Source organism: Apteryx rowi, unplaced genomic scaffold (genome assembly GCF_003343035.1).
Source record: "Apteryx rowi isolate R43461 unplaced genomic scaffold, aptRow1 scaffold_457, whole genome shotgun sequence".
NCBI lineage: Eukaryota > Metazoa > Chordata > Aves > Apterygiformes > Apterygidae > Apteryx > Apteryx rowi.
Window position 1 is genome coordinate 300,337 of NW_020450713.1, and position 17,648 is coordinate 317,984.

Below are 17,648 nucleotides of genomic sequence, written 5' to 3' on the forward strand. Positions count from 1 at the left end.
AAGGCGCTGCTGCCCGCTTCCGCCCGCCCCAGGGCCCCGCGGCTCCTCACCACCGCTCCGCCGCCGCCGCCCTGCACGGGCCCGTTCTGCGTGGAGTCCGCCATGGCCGCGCCGCGCCGCACCGCACCTGCGGGGAGAGAAGGCGCCTCAGACGGGGACGGGGCTGCCACCGGCGCTGGCGGCGAGGCCCCGCCGCGCGCGACCCACCGCGAGCGGCAGCCCCGCGCCAGCAACAAGCGCCCACGCACCGAGCTCCGCGGCCGCCTCTCTAGCCGCGCTCCTCAGATGCTGCGGCGCGTCACTTCCGGCGGGGCCGCGAGGCCTGCCGGGCAATGTAGGCCTGCGCCGCCCTCCTTTCGCGGGCGCCTGGTGACGTCACGGTGCCGACTTCACCTCATGACGTCACGGGCGCGGCGTTCCCTCGCGGGGAGGTGTTGTGGTGTGCAGGCGCTGGGCGATCCCTGTCGCCCTGCCCCCTCAGTGGGCGGTAGTGCCCCTCTAGCCTCATCCCACCTCAGCTCACCACAGGAGGGGAGGGTCACAGCTGGGCGATGCTGTGTAGCCACAGGCCAATGCGCATGATGGCACCAGCCAAATGGGAAGTGGCCAGGTGATGCTACAGAGCCACTGGCCAACGCATGTGGTGGCACCAGCCAAATAGGACATGGCCAGGTGATGCTGCGTAGCCACAGGCCAGTGGCATATGGCAGTACCAGCCAAACACCACGTGGATGGGTGATGCTGCCACAGGCCAACAGTGTAGCCACAGGCCAACACTATGGTGGTGGCACCAGCCAAATGGGACATGGCCAGGTGATGCTACAAAGCCACTGGCCAGTGGCACGTGGCAGCACCAGCCAAAGAGGACATGGATGGGTGATGCTGCCACAGGCCAACAGTGTAGCCACAGGCCAACACCATGTGGTGTCATCAGCTAAACAGTATGTGGCCAGGTGACACTACAGAGCCACAGGCCAATGCCACATGGTGGCACCAGCCAAATGGGACGTGGCCAGGTGATGTTACAGAGCCGCAGGCCAGTGGCACATGGTGGCACCAGTCTAATCTGAGCGCTGGGCCCACGCAACACACTGTATATCATCTCATGGTATGGCTTCACAATATATATCATCATATATGGGTTCACCCAGCAGCTGTTAGTGACATTCTGCCTGCAAGTCTGTTCAGGAGCCCTGAGAAATACTTAGCTCAATTCATCTTCACATATCCCTCAAATGCTCAGAGCTCTGGTGCAGCCTGTGCTTTGTGCTAGGTGAAGGAAGAGCCACAGCGCTGTGCAGCTCCTGCCCTTGCTCTGCATGGCTGGAGTTACATGATCTCATACCCAGCAGTGCAGTTGTACACAAAACTGTGCAGCTAGCACAGCAGCAGTTTGCCATATACCACTTTGGGGAATAGTAGCATTAACATGCTTAACATTAGCATTTTGTGATAATACAGTACTGAACTCCCAGGCCAGCGCAATGATGTCATCACATACATTGCATCAGCATAACAGTGATTCATAATCTCACACTAATGTGGGATGRGAACAGATCCAGGAATTATATGTCAGGGAATGACAAAAGGACAAGACAGTTAGGAAGATGAATCCTCCCTTCCTCCCTCCTTGCTCAGTAGCTCCTGTGCCACATGCTGCAGCTGTAGCAGGACCCTGCTGTGCAGATCAGGACAGGCATTAGCTTCTGAGCCCACACTGTATGAACTACATAGTGATAATGCTGCATAAACTTGTGATATGACAGTGAACAGCAGCAATAGAAATGCTCACGTGTTAGCCTGGGGAGTGTTTTACTGAGGGCTGAATAGGCTTTTCAAATCCATTTGGTGAGAGACAGACTAGCACACAGCTTACTGTTATCCAATAGTAATGTAAGCAGGAGTCACAAGGCTGCAGATCCCAGACATGACACCCTCCAGTTCTGCATTACCAATGTAATGTAGGAATGTCACCCAACAACAATGCAATGTACAACTTAATTAGCACATCATCGCAGGCTGTTTCCATGTGTTACTGTTTCCTATAACATGAAATGAGAAAAAGAAAGAAACCTTTCCAAAGCTGTATGTGCCCAAACAGTCATACTATAAACAGTATTAAATTCAAATGCAGCAGCTTTGAAATAAGTTTCTAAATCCTTTGGTTAAATAATCATTTACCCATTTTATCATCTAGAAAGTTAGCTCAAGATCTTCCAGATTCTGCACATTTAACAAAATTGCATAATGTGTCAAATCAAACTTCTAAAGTGACAGGATCTGCCTGGACCCTGCAATGCACTACTGAACAAGCTTCAGTATCAGACTATTTATGTCAACCACACCTCAGCCAAAGACTGAGACTCACACTGTACACATAACCTTAAAATTGTATTATATTACAGCACAGACCAGTAGGGTTTTTAACTGATGGTAAATCTCAATAATATTAAAGATTAAAACCTTAAAGCTAAAGAACTTAAACACAGTTTTAATCAAGTAAAGGTATATTAGCAATGCTGATGCAAGGATTGAGCTGGGTGGCACAATACAAAGGTCTCCTCCCCGCTTGGTAACATGTAGCATATGCCATTTGCAAGGTCTTGGAAAGTGCAGGGAACAGGTTAATCCTCCCCTTGTTAATCTGTCCCTGGTCTTAATATTGTTTTTTTAATTTGATCTTATGGTGGATAGTTACAGGAACATGATTCTGTTCTCAGTTAGGTCTCAATAAATCTAATATAGCTCCACTGAAGTCAGCATCTAGTAAAAGAAAACAAGATGAGGTCCTCAAGACTGACAGCTTTGCATTTTAACTTCCACAGCCTCATGCGATCTGAAGTCCTTTGGATTTCTCTCAAGGATGTGTAGCAGGTTCCACCTTCTGGTGACATGGATTCAAGAAAAGCAAGCCATCGGCTCCCATTCCTACTCATTCCAAGATGCTTACGCTTACTCTTTAGCAGCAAAAAAGCATACTTTTGTGACCAAGGAAGTTGGAATCAACATCGTCAATCAGCCTCATTTCTGCTTTATGGTCATTAAACTTGAAGATTGATTGGAACAGGCGCAGGAAAGCATCTGGAGAACGCATAATGAAATATGTCGACAAGGAAGGTGCAGAAGAACAGTCAGCTGACAGGGGTTCTACTGCCATAACAATCGCAAGGAAACTAAGGCTTTAGGCTAATTGACACATTTTAGATTGAAGCTGTATAACCTGATTTTTCACTTCTTTTCTTCATCGCTCATCTCTATAAAGTGGATGTAAAGTCAGCACAAGAACTACCTGCTATTTTGGGACTATTTTCTACAGGTGTAGGAGACTCTAAGGGTAAACAGCTGTAGTGAATTAGGTCTGTGAGTCTGTCTACCAGATGTTCTCAAATGTAATATGTAAATGTAATAAAAAGACTGACAAAGAGTTATGTTAAACTGAAATTAAGGCTTTGAATATAGCTCCAGTAATTTGAAGTTAAACCACTACAAGAATATCTTGTTTGTCACAACAGAAAATATTAACATATCCAGGAGATTTATTCAGATGAAATTGAAATGTGGAAATACACAGCGAAGACCACTAGACATTTAAATCTGCCAAACTGAAATGTCACAAGGGAAAACCACCCTCTGACCTGTCTCCAGGGTTATGTGTTTCTTAGACTGACCTGGGGTGACAAATGCATATCTTTATCAGGAATGCTTGTTTATTTCTTAGCGTTTGTAGTTTAGGAAAGACTGAATACACACACACACACACACACACACATGCACACGAGCATTCATTTCTAGAGTCAGGTTTGCTGTCTGTCAGTCATACACACTAAATTTTACATTTTCTTTTTACAAAGGTTTTCTCTCACAGATTTGCCTTAATTTCATATAAATACAATGTTATTCCATTGTTTATTCTTAAAAGTTAGTGGCTTCAAAAATACCTTACTTTGGAAAACTTAGTAAGGAATATCATGCTTGGGCCTTGTTAGCCAAGCAGTTTCCTTTGTTTTCTGTCACTTTTTTGTTTTTCCTGACTTTACCTTTCACCTTTGTTCTTCTGTGCCTGGAGAACTTTTCCCATTGTTGCTTCTTGTTCAGTAAAGTCTCTCTTGCTGAGCAATTTGGGCCACAGTACTGTTCAGTTTAACTTGAGAAAAAAAATTAAGTTGTATCTTAAGAAACCAAGTTTCAGCTATTGGCTTCTCCCTTTCCCAATTCTTCTCTGCTCTAATACTGCTGATGGAGCAGAGAGAAGGAGCAGAAATTGATTCCTACGTTATTAATGATTTGGTTTCCAACAGTTATAAGGGGATTCTTTCATACCATCAAGCCACCGATTTGCTTGCTCCTACTTCCACTGGTGATTGATTGTTCAGATATTCAGAAAGGTCTCATTATAATTGCTGAGGACTTCTCTCTCTCGTTAGGAATACATTCCTATTTCTCCTCTATGGCAGTCAACACAGGCAGCACAGACATATCTGAAATCTTCACTAACACATCTCTCTCTGTGTTCCCTCAATATGTTAATAAGCCTATCAATTACTGACAGTTAAGGTACCTAGGATCAGCTTTCTCATAAATTATAAAATTATGGATACAAGGAGATACATTTTGACCTTCTGGGCTCAAACATACACGCCTATTTCTACTAACCCACTTTGAAGTCTCGGAAAAAAAATGAAACACCTTAGTATGTCTGTAAGTATCTCACACATTTAACAAAATACGAACACTCTGCATTTGTTTAGCTCAGGCTGCAGCTCTCCAGATACACTGCAAGTTCACTGATGCTCACAGCATCACTGTGAGTTAGGTGTTAACTGAAGACCTTGGGACAGAAAGGCTGGTAGTTTGCTGGAAACAGAACCCAGAGTTCCTGAGTCCCCACTGCCACTTTCATTCTTAGTCTCTGTTTTCTTCCAAATGAAAGCATCTGCAAAACTGCATATTTAATTTGAAGCCAGTTTGAAAATCCAAAGAAGAAGTAAGTTTTATGGTGTTTCAAGTTAATTACTGAGAATCTCATTAGAGACACTATAGGAATATTTATAAACAATAATTATTATTAAATAAAGTTAAACACCCAGAATAAAATATATCATAGGCCATTTTTTCACATTACAGGTTGTTTTGTATTTGGACATTTTATTGTGCTTTTAATAGCATGTCTTTCTCTTTAATTATGGCACTCAAACACATAGAATTATTATAAAGATTAACTCTTCAGAGGGATACTTGATCTTAAAATGTGAGATTTACTGTCAGTGGAGTAGTAATTGGAGTATACACATAAGCAAGTGCATGAATTTAGCAAGACCACAATCTTGAGGAGTCCTCAGTTTATTATTTTAAAAGAAGCTGACATAGCATTGTTGAGGTGGTGATTTATCTTTTTCATGGTGCATGACTTGAAAGAAGATACTGTTGATAACATCCATATACAGTTTTCTTTTTTTTTTTTTCAAATAAAAGAGAGAACATTCCTACAAGGTCGATAGTATTGCCGTTCCTCGTGGCCAAACTAGCTACATTATTTATATCAGTAATGTATGATGCAAAGATGAAATAAGTTTTTATGCAAATTTGTAATGAACAATTTGGTTCTTGTTTGTGGTTATCTCAAGCTGGCTGTCCAAATTTCAAGAAACAATGAAGGACAGCGGGTCAATCCATGTTACATTTTTCAGAAAAAGAAACAGAGAAGTCTTCTGTCTCTCTCTGTTGGATTGCTTTGTGATTTATGCTCGATGGTCTATAAAAATATCAAACATGGTCTTCTTTCTTTTCCCTCACAGTTGAACTTTCCATTTACTCACCCTTCCAGGAAGGATTACCCTTTTAATCAAGAAGCACCTGCCAAAGCAAAGAAAGAGATAGACCACAACCTTTTTGGAGATGTGCAAAATAGGAAGGATTACTTCCCCTTGCTTTCTGTGTCAACACTTTTGTAGCTTTCAGCTTTTTTGGTATATCCCTGCATTATTAAGATGCATTATTCCGATGAATCACTCAGAAGCTGCAAGTGTAAGCTTAAGATGGTACAAGCGACAATGATAAATTGTTAACCATGATAAATAAAGATTGGAGATATGGCACATGCACAGCATAGAACAGTATTACCTGCTCTGTGCATAGAGCATTACATAGAGCCTGTGTATTTTATTTTCAATGCCCAACTTATCAAGAACATGAAAAATATTGGAAACTTCAGAACAGAAAGAAAGATGGCATAGCCAGCCAGGACAAGGTTTCTTTTAATACATGCAAGAAAGATTTTTGAATTCTACCCTGAGAAAGCATATCAACAAATATCAACAAATGGAGAAACACAGTGAATTATGGATATGGACTTTCAACTACCTATACTGACTGATTAGAAATCCTGCTGCAGGAAAAAAATGATAAGCATCATCCTGCAGGCACGAAGAAAAATCTGGAGGTATATTGACCAATGCTGAACTAAGTATCGGTAACTGGTAAAAGGCTCCCTTTTCCCTAGTAATCATGGACTACAACAAGGGAATAAAAAGACAGACCAAGGAGAACAAAAATCAGAAGCTGTGAACTTGCGCAGGGAGGACTTCAATTCATGATGCAAGGAAGGTTAGTTGTATGTATACACAGAAGTATGCAAAGAAACATTCACTTTCTGAAAACCATCCATTAAAGGAACTGAGCAAAGAAAACACAAAGTCTGGCATCAGTAACACTAGAAATAGTATTCCATTTAAAAGTCTAATAGCACTATAATCTATAGCTCAATCTTTTTCAGCTGAGGTATTCATGAACACGGTTACATTTCTGCTACTCATTCAGCAGGAGCTGATTTTTTGCAGACAAAATTTTTGCAGACAAATTTTGCAGACAAAACAGCGAGGACTGCAAGCGGTATAAGCTGGGAGAACAGATGTGAACTACCAGAAAGTTTTCTGCCTTTATCCGAAGCTAGCAACAGCCAAAGACTAGATATCCTCCTTTGGCATAACTGTAGTACTCATAATGCTGGAAATCCCACCCCATTCACCTATAAAACTTTTCTTACAACTGTAGCAAATTTGGGGGCTGCATTTTCTGATAAGAGGTTTTGTTCCCTGCTCCTGAGCTTCTGCACCTCCAAAGCTGCCTCTGGTTTCATCCATAAACAAGTCATTAGAAAAGTCTTCTCAAGTCTGTCAGTATTATCTACATTCTTAAGACCATTACAAAAGTATTGAGGAAGTAAATGTTTTGAAGGTGCATATAGAAATTTTTATTATGATTAGAAGAGGCTTCAGAAAGAAGATTATGGTTTAGGACAGTATTTTCAGTCATGTCTTCCTAATCAGTGTATGTTCCAGTGGTCTTATTTATTATATGATATAAATTCTTCTGGTTTTTGTACCAAATACTTCTGGTGTTGAATTTTCAAAATCACTTTGGGCTGCAAATAACCTCTGAAATCAGTAACTTTCTGTACTCTATAAGAACCCATTCAGAAATTCATAGACAAAGAAAATCACATGGATGATTAAATGATATGGATATGTGGAAATATTTTTAACATTTAACTTTTTGTATTAAATCGTTTAGGCATAAAGCTCTGACATGTCTTCTGCAGACATTTCGTAATGGTGTTTTTGGGAGGGAGTTATTTTTATTCATTCACAGCATATCCAGTCCCAAACATATGAGGCAAGAGCTCAACGACTTCCAGTTTATGTAATTAATCCCTCTATTTTTCATTTTATTCTGTATAATTTAATTAGATTAATCTAGGTTTATAATCATTGCCAAAAGTATATATGCATATTTTATCCAACTGTTTTTTGTGGCCACTGGTAATCAATAAGAGCTTAGAACTTAGAAAAGATAAAGAATACATGGAAAGACAATCAGTTTAATTAGATTTGTCCTTCCAAACAGTCATAGGTAAAGTCCATCCATTTAAATCTGATCTAATCATGCGCAAAAGTGGCGTGAAATTGAATGAAATCAAGCTGTCCATATCCCAGAAAATGTTCATACCAAGATATAAAAATCCTCAAGGGTACCAATTAGTCAGATAGTCTACTGATGAGTCAAGGATAAGTTTCTCACTTGGTCATATTGCGTCTGATTTGTATATTTAGCAGGGTGACTAGCAGTGGAAGCCTGTTCTTTGAGGCTCATAACTTCTCATTAAATTTCATGTTGTAAGATGTCTTTTGCAGACAAGAGGTATCTTACATTTCTTCTTTGGCAATTTTTTGTGACTTATAGGTAGCCACTAGTAATTACTTCATTAGGAAAGTAAAATACTGCGGTGGGGTAGGGTTCAAGAGACTTATCTGGTTTTATAAAAAGAAAGTCGTAAGCAATCTGGAGAGGGTCACATGCAGAATGAAGAGTTAAACCCAGAGCAAGATTTTTGACATAGATATAGCCATATGGTTTCTGAAATATGATGGTTAAGGATGTATCAATCAATGGCATGTGGAACAGGCAGGAAAAGAAGCATAGAGAATTTTGGGAATATCCATGGAAGACTGTCTATACTCACCGTTAACTTCTTCACTGAGGTTTAATGAAGCTTTTGCTGAGTTATACTATTTATTCTTCTTGATATGAATTTTTTTCAGTTGCATGTTTCTAGAAACAAGTGCCTTGGTCTCATTTTCCTAATCAAAAGCAAGAATAGAGGTTTCAAAAACTCTTCTTTGTCACAGGTAAGATTGTCTTGCATTACAATTTGTCCAAGGCCATTACTAACAATTCTTTGCATGGGAAGATACAGTGTCCTGTACCTTTGATTTTTATCTTCATTAACAACATTAGGGAAACGGCCTTTCTTAAAGGCCTTGCAATAGTAAAAAAATCAGGCAGGTCTGTCATGTGATTCCTTCAGAACTATTTGTCTGAACAAAAAAAACAACATGCAGTTGTAAAGTTTAAAAGAATTCTCTCATGAGCAGGAAAAAAAATTCCAAAGGTTCACACTACACTGCAAAATTCACGTTGGAATGACTGCATGGATAATTAATATCCTGGGAAAGATGATTAAAGAAGAAGGGGCCAAGTCAGTGCTTAGTATGATTCTTCTGATACCCCATTACAGAGATAGAAGCTATGGGAAGATCTCAGCAGGTAATTTCGTGATGAGTGAGGCAGGAAATATGTGAAGATGTGTGACCATTAAGAGCCATTCATGCTAAGGGGAGTCTTAAGCAGCATTCTGGGATTAAAACTGATAGGGTGAATACAAAGAAAAATGAGGAAATAAGGTGAAAAGGGAAAAGGGTAACTTGCACACTGGTTTTAGCACAAATAGAAAAAATCATAGAAATAAAGATATTAAAATGGATAAAGGAACATTAGTTAGCATAAGGTTCAAGAGAAAGAAGAAAGAAACTACAGTTGTAATAGGTAGTGTGCATAATGATAGGAGCGTGCTTGAGAAATGGGAGAAGAGCAATAAGCAATGAGTGAAGAATTTGTAGAGAGCAGTATTTTCCTCAGAGGTGGTGAAATCTGCATCCTTGGAGATTATGAAGACTCAGCTAGAAAAAGCCACAGATGATTTGATCTGGTGTTGACCATTGACCTGCTTCAAGAGGGAAGCTGCACCAGCTGGTCCCGGGATCCCTTCCAAACAATATTGATGTGATTTTGTGAAGAGTGAAGATCTTAAGCAGCAAAAACGAAGTAACTGAAACAACTAGTGGTGGGCATCAGATTCACCATTGTAAGGATAACAAATACATGATGGAATAGCAGGCGTGATTGATAACATGGGCACTGAAGGATAAGAGCTCTTAAGGAACTATAGAATTAAAAGTAAAGTTGAGTAACAATGTAAGTTAATAACAAAATAAATATTCTCAGGTGTTGTGTCATTATGACAAACATTGATTCCTAAGACGCAGATGAAAGAATACAGGTTATTAGTAACCATAGCATCCAGCTATTCCTAGATGTTACAGCTCACAAAAAGGGGAGGACTAGTGGTTAATTACTAGTTTACTAAAGATAAATTGCATGACTTATCTAAAAATAAATCAAAGACTGTTTAATATGTTCATAATGGCATAATGGCAGAGGTATCAGTATAGGAGCTGGGGTTACAAACAATGTTGCAAAGATAGGAGGCATCTTCAAGACATAAAACGATTGCTTTATCGCACTGAAAAAATCTGGATGAGTTTGAGGGCTTGAGCATTAGAAAAAAAGATCAAATTCAGCAGTGCTAAAGGCAAGGTCATAACCTTGTGGACTAAAGAGAACTGATAGGGGAAGGTAGCATCATCTGGAAGTGACCTAGGTGGAGCTGAAGGTACCAGACTAGCAGGGCACGTATATGAGCTGCCAACATGATATGCAATGTAAGAAATAAACATGACCCTCTGGGCCATAAGGAGAAATAGGGAAGTATTATTGACATTGTATATGGCACAGATGAAACCTCATCTATATAGTTCTATGCACGGTCACATAAGCTCAAGAATGAGGAACAGAAACAGAAATGTAGAGTTATGTTCAGCGGGGGGATAGCTGATTTCATGAAAGGACAGTAAAAGACAATTGTTGTATATTGGGCAGGTTACACTAGGGCAGGCATGGAATTAGTTATGTTAAAATTGGTATGAAAATAAATAGTTAAAAACTGCTATTCATGTACGTAGGCTGGAAACAAGAAAAAACCTCCCAACCAAGCAGTCGGACTCTGTAAAAGCCTTTCAGTAAGAACAGTGGAAGCAAGATATCTAAAACATCTAAACACTTTTAAAACAGAGATTAGTAAGTTTATACAGCTTGACAACCTATGTGGTTCCCTCTGGGAGGGTAAGGTGCAACTCTCTTCGAAACATCTTTAAAGCTCTTCCGTTAATTATATCTGTTTGTTGGGAGACAGGAAACAGCATCTAACATGATTGTTTTTATTTATTTTTTGTTGCTGCTGTTTAAATGAAGCTTATCACATATCCACAAAATGAAGAAAATTTCAGTGGCTAGTACATCTTTTGAAATCTGTTGATACACTCATTTTTGCCTGGAAGAAATTGCTGGTACTGTTGACATTTTAAGATTCTGAAAACTGATTAATTTTTCAGATCAAAAATATATTTCCACTACAAGTTTTTGTTCAAACAGATGGAAATTACTTTCCTCTGCGATTTTTTTTAATAAGCTGAAACAAGAGTGATGTGCTCTGTAATTTCTGAGGAAGGAGTTTTGCTGGAAAGAAGCATCTCTGAAGTTCTGTGACTAAAGCAAGGAGAGAATTACATATGCATCCCATAGTCAAATGATTAAAATCTCCTTAAGAAGTTGCCTCCAACTTTGGAGCTGGAAACAAAAGCCCCACAGAAGTCTCTAAAATATGAGGCACCAGGCAGGAGAAAGCCTGTCAGTGCCATCTCCAAGCACTAGGTAAAATCTGTTCCTGACTCTCACCTCAGCTTCCAAACACCAGTCTCTCAAATTTCAAAGACTCTTTCAGGAAGGTCAGGTCCCAATCTCTGACCTCCTTTTGGACCTATTTTGGGCACTGACAAGGCCAAGCAAATCAGAGCCTTTTTCATGAGTTGTAATCTCAAGATCAGCCTTTCCTCTACAATGTATGGATGCTTTGACCGTAGGATACAACTGTGTTAGCAGTCTGAAATAGAGCAGGTCACAGAGCGTGCCGTGTTAAAGTCCACAAGAAAGACGTGGCTTTTTTGGCCAGGGCAAGAAGATATGCTCTGTTCCACTGCGTGCCAGGGAAGAGACTAACCATTGCAAACCTCAAAAATTGAGAGTGCAGGGTTGAACAGTAGTTAAAGGGAAAGACATAGTTAGTGGTTAAATATATTATGTTATGCCAAAAATTAGTTGCAGTTCCTGATCTCTTCTGAAGATATTATGTCTTGCTCTACAAGAGAAAGTTATGTCTGAAGACAGAACTCTTCCATTATGTCCCTGTGAGTGCTGGAAAATCTCTTAAGAGATTCTGTTATGATAAGAACACCWTATCCAGTGCAATCCAAGTCTTCTCATTAAATCCCAATGAATGAACTAACTGGGGAGTATAACCTCAGTGACAACATAGAGAATCTATTTTCAAAACAGATTTTGGAATCCTGGAATTATTAAGAATTTCCAGTTACATAGTAACCGATGAAGAAACATGGGTAAATTTGCTCTTTCTATAGTTTCCTCAGTGTTATATTTAAATCACAAGAAGATTTAAAGCATTATGTTCTGTTAATTTTTATTCCATGTACATTGGAATAATAACCTCCCGTTGTGCCTTTCAAGTAAGTTTATTCATGATAACCCAGATCTCTAATCACCCAGAAACTGGATTGTGTTTACTCATTGTTCTTGAGTCATTGAGACATTGGACATTACGTTTGTTTTTTCCACTTACAGGTATGCTTAACTTCATTGATATGATCCCCCTTACATMGCTCAGGATCTCAGACTGCAAAAGCAGGCAAAAAAATATTTATTTTCATCTGAGCAAGTGCAGCATTCAGCAAAGTCTTAACAGTCTCAACTGAGGCCTTTAGAGGTAACAATAAAAAGAGCAGTAAAGCGTAGAATGATGATGGTTGCAAAATAGTAGAGATAAGTTCTGTTCACCATTGTACTGTATAATTATCTCTCAAGATTTCATTGGAGACCCTTGCACTAAGATCCATCTTGTTTAAAGTATAAACCAACGCTGGGTATCTAACACTGAAAAAAAAAGGTCACTAGGAATGAATAGTGAATATTATTTGTGACAAGAAGGATAGTTAGGAGAAGTATTTAATATATTGAAGGACTTTTTCAGTGGTGTTGGCATCAGAGTGTTTCTGGCATTTGCAGATGTAGAATTGCATGATATCTTGAAGGAATGGTATTTCTCAAAGAACAGCAGAGTTTACTAGGAACCAGAAATAGTGAGGGGGGGATTTCTTCTTAAGCTCTTAGGAGGACTTTCATGCTTTTTATCTATTCTGTTGAAAATGGAACACTCATGCTGTCTAATCACGACTTCCTTGGATTCTGAAAGACCAATAAAAGAGGCACATTGATATCCAGTGAATAGAAATACAGTATTGCATTTTGGATTTGATCTGTTCTGTGCGTTCTTTATATTCAACCCATAATATTCAAAGATTGTTTTCATGAACCTAGCTTATTCAGCCCTAGTCATCTGATTTATTTCTGCTCTGTAGATCAGTGTGAATAATTTTTCTCCCCTATTTGAGTATTGAATATCAAGCCATCGAGTTTGAAAAATACTTTAAACTGATGCCTACCATATGTATCAGTTATACACAAATAGAGATAGCACTTCAATTTCTATCAGGTGCTAAAAGCTTTTTCAGTAATGCTATCAGCTGAGATCACTTTGAGTGAAGTCATTAACATCTGGTGTCAAAATAGAGCTTCTTTTTATGAAGAATAAACTTTCTAAGGCTAACAGCAGACAGCTAGGTGACTTGGGATTAATCTTTGGTTAGATCTCACCTCTAGAGATCTTCTGTGGAATCTTGTTTTAAAATCATAACTGAAAATCAGTTTAGTGTTTTCATACTTGTTCCTTGTCTAGGTAACAATGTCACCACACAGTTTAGTGTGTCTATCGGTCTAAAAGTAAAAGCAACTGGAAAAGGCAGAATATTTTTCTAGCTAAAATACAATTTGGGTTGCAATTTAAACTACAACACAAATCCATGAACAAGGGAGCTAGATTTTACTCCTTCTATGCTACTGACTTACATCATTAGATGAACACAAATCACAGCAGCGCTGTGCCTCAGTATGTCAGCTGTTGAGGAGGCTGGTGAAACAAACTTTTATAACATATGACAATCTTAATTTGAAGACCTATCTGCAAAGGTCCAGTTCCTGTCGTTTAGGGAGGTCATGAGATACTGTCCACCCTCTGCAATCAATCCTGCATCCTCCTTCCGCATCCACAGTCCCTGGACAAGGGATGTTAGAGGGTACGTCCTTGATRATGTGATGTGCACCCCAGACTGGAACAGAGAATATGGATGGTATAAATATGGATAACACTGGCTAGTATCTTGATTTCACACCATCATTTTTCATTGCACCACAAAGCCAGGATGACTCTAGGGGCATTTAAACTGTTTAATAAGAAAGGTTCAGAAAGGGAATTTGAGCAATTGTGGCAGATCATCCACACTGCCAGCTCCTACTTCACTATTTGTCTCTGCTTTGAATTACTCTGACTATCTTTCTCCAGTTCAAATCTTTAAAGAGAGCCAGTGCTAAGCAGTGTGGACACAAGCCATTTTGCCATTTGGCCTCAGTCACAATATTTAGCAGCATAGACATAGCCTGTGAGACCAAGACAGCTGATACATAGGCAGCTTCTGATTTATCCTGGGCAAACTTGGCTCTTGCTCATTATTGGAACTAAGAAGCTGTTGCAGGAACATAAACCCTGTATTTTGACCCTCTTTCTCCATGCCTGCATCCTGTGCTAGGCTCAGCTTGGCTATATCAGTGAGACATTTTTACCAGGTGAATTAACTCTACCAACTTTATGCAGTTCCTGTTGGTTTTGACAGAAATTTCCCACTGTAAGGGAAATTTCCTTCTTAAGATCCAGTGTATTGCTTTTGGTATCTTAATAGATACTGTACTAATTAAAGCTGGTTTTGTAGCAAGGGTTTTTTTGGTAAAAGTTTTAACCAAAGGAAATCTTGTTCATATTCCAGACTCTGATTCCATTAAGATCAGTTGCTCCTGGATGTTTGACTTCATTGTAAGAAGAAATTTGGTCCAAGGTTTTTACCTAACAAGTTTCCAAGATCTGCCTAAAACTAGACAAGCAGGATAAGAACTTAATCCTTCTTTCAGATATTTATAAAAGACTGTATCAGAACATGGTTATGTCAACATTAGTAAATAAAATGGGCCAGGATCTGTTCTCTGGGATAAGACATTTCTACTGATAGGAAACACAACTACTGGCTGTGTTCTATGCCTGTACTGCATATGACCCCCTAAATTATGCCTACCTCTGGTACTGTGATAGTTGGGACAGGCCAAAACCCTGCCAATGAGCACTGTAGCAATTGAATAGGTATGGGAAAATACAGGAGAGCGTTTGAATCTGTGTTCTGGCCTTAGAAGGCATTTAATCAAGGTTTAGAAAAAAAAATATTTGAAACAATATTCAAAACTGAATAAAATCACAGGCAATTACAGTGTTTAGTCTTTAATCCTTACCATCAGTCTGACTATCGCCACGCACAAAGACCAGCCATATCCTGCCATCAAGCTGTCCACAAGCTTTTTTTACCAGAGAAAGAAAGATATATGATCCGATGTATTTTCCTAAGATGCTGCACAATTCAGGGCCATGTAATTGCATTATACCACAGGCCCTGACTGTAAGCAATGAACCTGGCAAGGCAGGGTTCTGGGCTAACTGTCCTAATGGGCTATTTCAGCTGTTTGTTTTCAATAAAAAAACTTCCATATTATATACCAAGATTTAGAGTCCTTAAAGAAAGTTGATAAGCTAGGTATATTTATAGTCTGCTCTAGCAGCCGTAGACTTACATAATACAGCATATTTTGAAATACGGGTAGAATATTTCAGCTTCATATTCCAAATATTTGCATATATCCATTCAGAAAATACACCTGTAACATGTTACAGAATGTGACTGAGGTAAATGCTGTGCATAGAAAAGCAGGAAATGCCTGTATTTTAATAAAATGTGATTCACCTTTTCCACTGATTGTTACATTGTTAGCCACTAAATACAGTGGCCTTTGTTTCTTTCCTGGATGCTTAAGTGAATATCACTCTGCAAATTGGAATATATACAGTCTCTGAAGAACAGCCTGTCTCTGTACATAACTCTGCTATAGGAGACCAGTGCCTGAATTATCAGCTTTTCACAGCTCCTGACAGAACCCGTGAAAACAGTCCGAGCAGAAGTTAGAGGAAGGGACCCACATGTAGGACTACAACAAAATATTGTGGAGGTGTGAAGCAGGCAAACTCTGAGCTCAGCCACCAGGCTATGCTTCTTGGGAAAATAAGGTGGGGAAGATAGCTAGTTTAAAAGTGCCAGTAGTGATTAGCTGGGAGATTCCAGATTATCCTTACCTGCAGTGCTGGTACGCAGAATTTTTTGCATATATCCTGGCTCACACGGGTGGGAAGCCGCTGTGGAGTTTTCCTCTCCCTCCCCATCACCCAGGCGCGGTCCTTAAGGATCAGGGAAGGGTCTTGAGCATTGCTCTCTTGCCTAAGGATATGTCTACACAGCTCAGCGCAGTGCCATAAAAAGATACTCTAGCTACCTCTAAAAGAGATTATTCAAAGCAGAAGTTGCAAAACTGTATTAGTTTTCTCAAAAGAGTAATTTAGCCAAAGCGAAAGGTGCGCATTTACAGCTTGCTTGGGTGTCTCCGTACTCTATTGCAACTATCTATGTACCCCAGGTTTCATGCAAATGCTGGAGTCACTGGATGAGCGCAGCAGAGAGCCGCAGCAGGGCAGAAGGCAACAACTTCCCGGTCACAAAGCGAGGCTGCGGGAGCAGCGACTGCCCCGGGCGCGGTCCCGTGGGGGCTGAGCGCGGAAAGGAGAGCCTGGGTGCTGACATCGGGGAGTTATACGGCACCCAGGAAAGGCTTTAGAGGGGAAAAGCAACCTGGAAAAGTGGGCGGGCACTTCTGAGCCTCCAGAGTAGGCTTAGCCAGAGAGCATTTCTTATGACTGTATAATGCTTTTAATGCTATGTTTTAACAGTTAAATTGTTAAATTGTTAATTTTATTTGTTCTAAATACCTTCCATATTACTGACTGACTTTGTTATCTATTCTGATAGGCAAGATTTTTAAAGACAGACTGATGCTCCTTCGCCTTTGCTGTTTTGGAAAACCTCGGTCAAGTGCCCTCCTCCGATTTATTTTGTTTCCTGCTGCTGTTGCATAGGGCAGATGTTTCCATTTTACTGCCTTCCCCTGTAAAGATCCTGCAAGCCCAGCAGTCCACCACATAGATGCGAAATGGGCACACAGTTTAGCAATGAATGCTGCTGTGTCGGATAAACCATCCACATTTTTCAGTTTGTTCCAGCTGAAAGCTTTTTCCTCCTACGATAGCCCTTTTAGCTGGTCTACGTGATGCTCATTAGCACACACTAGAAAGCAAGCTCTTTCTGCTAAATAGCTTGGGGGTGGGAGGCAGGACAGGCATTAGATATGGGCTTCTCTCCCCCAGATTATCTGTGGACTCTTCTGAGATTAAATGGATGATGCCGACTGCCTCTGAGTGTTTTCCTTTTAAAAAGCAGGAGTAAATGAAAATGCCGTTGCTGAAAACGGTGGAAGAACGGGGAAACGTGCGAAGTCGTAGCTGGATGAATGCTCTGCTGACCTGCCTGTCCTTGCGTTTCTGATCCTCTTGGAGAGCTGCCTGCCGCTCTGCTCTTCTCTTGTAAAATCCCCAAACACGACCGCACGGTTACAGTGCGGAGCCCCAGCCCGAAGAGCGGGCCACCGCGACCGCGGCGGCAACCGCTGCGCGCAGCGAGGGGCTCGGGAGCAGACCCCGCCGCCACCGTCGGGGGCGCCGAGCCCACCGCTGCTCCCGCAGGGCCCGGGGGGCTGCAGCCGCCTCCCAGCGGAGCCGGCGGGCGGGAAGGGCGCGCTCGCCGCCG

General features: G+C 40.7%; 1 protein-coding gene across 1 annotated transcript in view; it reads right to left on the reverse strand.

The window, feature by feature from the left end:
* The window catches only part of TMEM33 (transmembrane protein 33), a 7,693-nt gene extending 7,416 nt beyond the window's left edge, over positions 1–277 (reverse strand). The window contains exons 1-2 of the mRNA XM_026077532.1: positions 249–277; positions 51–127 (exon numbers count right to left, since the gene is read on the reverse strand). Coding sequence (XP_025933317.1) covers positions 51–104 — 54 coding nt within the window. The 5' untranslated portion in view covers positions 105–127; positions 249–277. The remainder of the gene's footprint in view (positions 1–50; positions 128–248) is intronic.
* Positions 278–17,648: the final 17,371 nt, after the last annotated feature.